Source organism: Haematobia irritans, unplaced genomic scaffold, assembly GCF_050003625.1.
Source record: "Haematobia irritans isolate KBUSLIRL unplaced genomic scaffold, ASM5000362v1 scaffold_13, whole genome shotgun sequence".
NCBI classification, from domain to species: Eukaryota; Metazoa; Arthropoda; class Insecta; order Diptera; family Muscidae; genus Haematobia; species Haematobia irritans.
The window spans coordinates 276,232-280,973 of record NW_027445720.1 but is presented as its reverse complement, the minus strand read 5'-3'; the positions used below and the strand labels follow the sequence as shown (position 1 = coordinate 280,973).

General features: G+C 29.1%; 1 protein-coding gene across 1 annotated transcript; it reads left to right on the top strand.

The window, feature by feature from the left end:
* The first annotated feature begins 3,099 nt into the window (after positions 1-3,099).
* Positions 3,100-4,269, top strand: LOC142242428 (uncharacterized). The gene has a single exon (XM_075314005.1). It carries the CDS (start codon positions 3,100-3,102, stop codon positions 4,267-4,269), a length of 1,170 nt encoding a protein of 389 aa, XP_075170120.1.
* The last annotated feature ends 473 nt before the right edge of the window (positions 4,270-4,742 follow it).

Below are 4,742 nucleotides of genomic sequence, written 5' to 3'. Positions count from 1 at the left end.
TTACAAAATACATTTAAACCCTTAACTGAACCTCTTAACAAACTTGTAACATTAACAAACGAAAATGTTCACAATAATTCCTTAATAAAACCTGAACAAAATACGGAGATAAAAAATATATATGCAAAACGTCTTATTACTAGCACACCACATAAAACGAAAAACCAAGAGAGTGTTGGTAGAAATATTATTAAAAGCGAAAAATCTAATATGGATAGTACAATTTATCCTAATAATGATGAAATGAACTCACAAGGAATTTCGGAACAAGGAGATGATGAAACATTTTATTCACAGGATGAAAGTAGTATGACTTTATCCTTTATGAAGAAAAATAATAAGTTGGATACAGTGTTTGGACCTAATATAGATAAAAATGGAGAATGGAAGTTTGGTAACCAAGATCTACATGTAAATAATGAAAAAATTATTATTGGAACTCAACGGTGGCATTTTACACCAGGATTATTTGACTTGCTCTTCTCAAAACATCCTAAAAACTATGATTCTACAGAACTGGATATTTATAAAACTATATTAAAAAACACAAATGCTCACAGAGTAAATTTTGATCCGAATGGTAGGATAAAATCAAACAAAGGGTACAAGTACAAAAATATTATAAAAAAGATAATTGATACACACATTGGTAAAGGATTAATGACATTAAATTTGCAAAAACCCTGCTATATATACTGGGATGATCCTAACGAGTTAGTAGATCGTTTGAAGCTCTTGTTAGCATCACAACAAGCTGGTAATAATAATCATTCCAATGAAATTGTATCAATTATTGAGGAATTGCGCGAAGCAAATATAATAAAGTAAAAAAGAAAACAAAATATTAATAAATTTTTAAAACCTATGACCGTTGACAAATTTGGACATTATCAGCAACGTTACCGGGATAAACAACGGCAAAATGTTTCGCAATTTTTGGGGATCACTCTGGACTCACATAACAACCTTAATGTCCAAAATAAAAAAATTAAAAACCTTGCTCCCCCAACGGGACCCACAGACGCAGTCAACCAAACATATTTATATTCACAAATGCAGTACATACGAGAAGATTTCCAGAGAGATTTAAATAATGAAATAACAAAACTTCGGGAAGAAATATCTCAAATTGAACACAGCATTTTAGATTTGTTTGAATTCTTAAGACTTGGGGATAACTCAGCTCACATATAATTTAGTTTAATATCGTATGATTGTATACAATGATGGAGAAAAGGTATGTAGTAAATGAACTACATACACAAGCTCGTAGAAATTTTAAAAAACGCAGGGTTATAATGAAAGGAATTGATGACCTATGGCAGGCTGATTTAGTGGAAATGGGTGCTTATTCGAACCAAAATAATGGATATAGATTTCTGCTCACTGTTATCGACACATTTTCAAAGTTTGCATGGGCTGAAGCCATTAAATCAAAAAAATCTATTGATGTGTGTGAAGCATTTCGAAAAGTATTGGAGTGTGGAAGAAAACCTAAAAACTTACAAACTGATGATGGAAAAGAATTTTTTAATAAAGAATTTGATGTATTAATGAAAAACTACTCAATAAATCACTACTCAACGTACAGCGTAATGAAAGCTTCGATTGTAGAACGATTCAATAGAACTTTAAAAGGTATGATGTGGAAGGAGTTTAGTTACAATGGAACATACAAATGGTTACACATTTACAAAAATTTGGTTAAGCAGTATAATGAGAAAAAACATCGCACCATAAACATGATTCCTGCCAATGTTAACTCTTCAAACGAAAAATATTTGCTAAACACAGTGTATAATCATTTGAAAATTTTTAAACCATCACGATTTCATATTGGAGATCACGTTCGCATTAGCAAGTATAAGCATATATTTGAAAAAGGATATACACCCAACTGGACCACTGAGATTTTTAAAATACGCTCTATTCAAAATACAAATCCAACTACATATCTCTTGGAAGACTATAAGGGAAATCCAATAAAAGGTGGATTCTATAAAGAAGAACTTTTGAAAACAAAGTATCCTGATATATATCTTGTAGAAAAAATATTAAAAAGTAAGGATAATAACGTCTTTGTGAAATGGTTGGGTTTTCCCAAAGAACATAATTCCTGGATAAATAAAAATAATATACTCTAAATTTACTATATAAACAATAAAATTTATTAAAAAATTAAGTACCTTTTGTGTTTTATTTATTCGTATTCCAAACTTCATTATGTTAAGAACACTAACTTTGAGCGGAAAAACTTCAACTTTGCATTCAGTTTATTCCCCTTCTATAGACTTATCAGATAATGAGTATGAATGTTGTCTAATTGATTTCCAGTCATATAATTCGATTCCAAACGTGGACAATGATAATAATCTCTTCCATATCGGAGATGATACCATAGAAGTTCCGATTGGATCTTATGAACTACAAGATGTAGTTAACTTTTTAAAAAAAGAGTACAAGGATAAAAACCCAAATAAAACTATACAAATAGAAGCAAATAATAATACTCTACAAATTGAGATATTATCCTCGCATGACTCTGTATTTTTAAACCGAAAGCGGTCAATTGGTAAACTTTTTGGTTTTAACGAAAACATATTAGAACCCGCCAAGAAATATGTTTCGAACTTACCAGTAAATATTTTAAAAGTAAATGCAATACAACTACATTGTAACATTGTAACGGGATCCTACATAAATAATCATCCTTCACATATTATTCATGAATTTTCACCAGATGTACCTCCCGGCTATAAAATAGTTGAAAGACCTAAAAATCTCATTTATTTACCAGTAAACGCCAAAGAAATAAGTTCTCTTGAAATTCGAGTTGTAGATCAGGAAGGTAGATTAATAAATTTTAGAGGAGAAGAAATTACACTGCGAATTCACTTGCGTCCAAAACGAAAATGATAATTTATAATAAATATAAATATAAACCTGATAATTTAAACAACGTCATTAAACCACACAATAAATATAAAAATAAACGAAATATTTCCCACACTATTACTCAAACTGTCAAGCGGGAAACACCACGCTTAACCAAGGAAAATAAAGCATTCTTAAAAGAAATCAATCTACAGGTGAATCAACATGTCTGAAATTTTAAATATAACTGAAAAACCATTTTCCGATGAGGATATTATAAAAAGAGACTATCACAGCTATGTTCCTTACATACAATCCTTTAAAAACAATGATGAAATACGAATTACTATTCAAAACCAAGACTTATATATTTTACCATCGGAAAGTTATATTTATATTGAAGGAAGCTTAAAAAATTCAAGTGGAATAGATGTTGCCAGCGCCAGATTGAGAAACAATTGTGTGGCATACATGTTTGATGAAATTCGATACGAAATTAATGGAATTGAAATTGATCGCACCCGATATCTTGGAACTACGACAAAAATAAAAAATTTTATTTCACTAAATTCATTTGATAATAATATGATGACTAATGCTGGATGGAACATAGATGATGATTTTACTCAAAATTCTTTTAACTTTTGTATTCCTCTTAACCGATTACTAGGGTTTGCTGAGGACTATAATAAAGTAATTTGTAATGCGAAACATGATTTAATACTATTGCGTAGTTCGAATGATAATAGCGTCTGTTACTCAATAGATGATAAAGAAGACATTCGCTTAACGATAACCAATATTGTGTGGAAAGTTCAACATATACAATTATCTGACTATAAAAAGCTTAGTTTTTTGAAAACAATTAAGGATGGGAAATCACTACCAATTGCATTCCGAAGTTGGGATTGTTATTTTAACCCCACATTTCCAGGTGGAACCAAACACAGCTGGAATGTAAAACTTTCAGCAAATAGAGAAAGACCCAGGTTTATTGCATTTACATTTGAGAAAGATAATAAGTTTGTACACTGCAATCTTACAAATATTAAAGTGCACTTAAATTCAGATACTTATCCTTATGATGATTTAAATTTGAAATTCAATCAAAACCGTTATGCTATACTATATGATATGTATGCAAAGTTCCAACAAAGTTTTTATATGAAAGAACCTCAACCTCTGTTATCATTCAGTGAATTTAAGGAGAATCCCATAGCTGTTGTAGATATAAGCAATCAAAACGAAGCAACCAAAAGTGGCCCTATTGATTTGAAAATACAATTAGAAACCAGTACTGTAATCCCAGCAAATACTGTCGCATATTGTCTTATTATACACGATCGTTTAATAGAATATATACCCCTAAGTGGAACTGTTAGAAAAATTTTATAAAATATATTAGAATGCATTATACTTACCAAATCATTTTGATTTTTTTAAAATAATAAAAACATAAATATTTCAAATAAATGTTTGTTTATTTTTATTTATATTATATTTTCCTAGGTTTGTTACACTATATACATTTAGTCTTATTCTATGTAATTTCATTAGATTCCTTTTCTAATGTATCTATATCTTCTAATAACCTATCTAATTCATACTCTGAATTATTATCTTCTTGTTCTAACGTATCTATATCTTCTAATAATCTATCCAATTCATATTCTGGATTATTGCCTTCTAAAATATAATGATGCCAAGCAAGAGTATTTATTCCATCATTTTGGATATATCTTTTATCATCAGTACTACTTAAAATTACTTTATTTAATTTTGTAGTATATATTTGATGTAATTTTGACTTAAATGTATACATATTATCATAAAATTTAATTTTGTTAAATAAACAATCTTTATATTTA

Coding starts and splice junctions, on each gene's coding strand:
- LOC142242428 (XM_075314005.1), top strand. CDS start 3,100: ATGTCTGAAATTTTAAATATAACTGAAAAACCATTTTCCGATGAGGAT.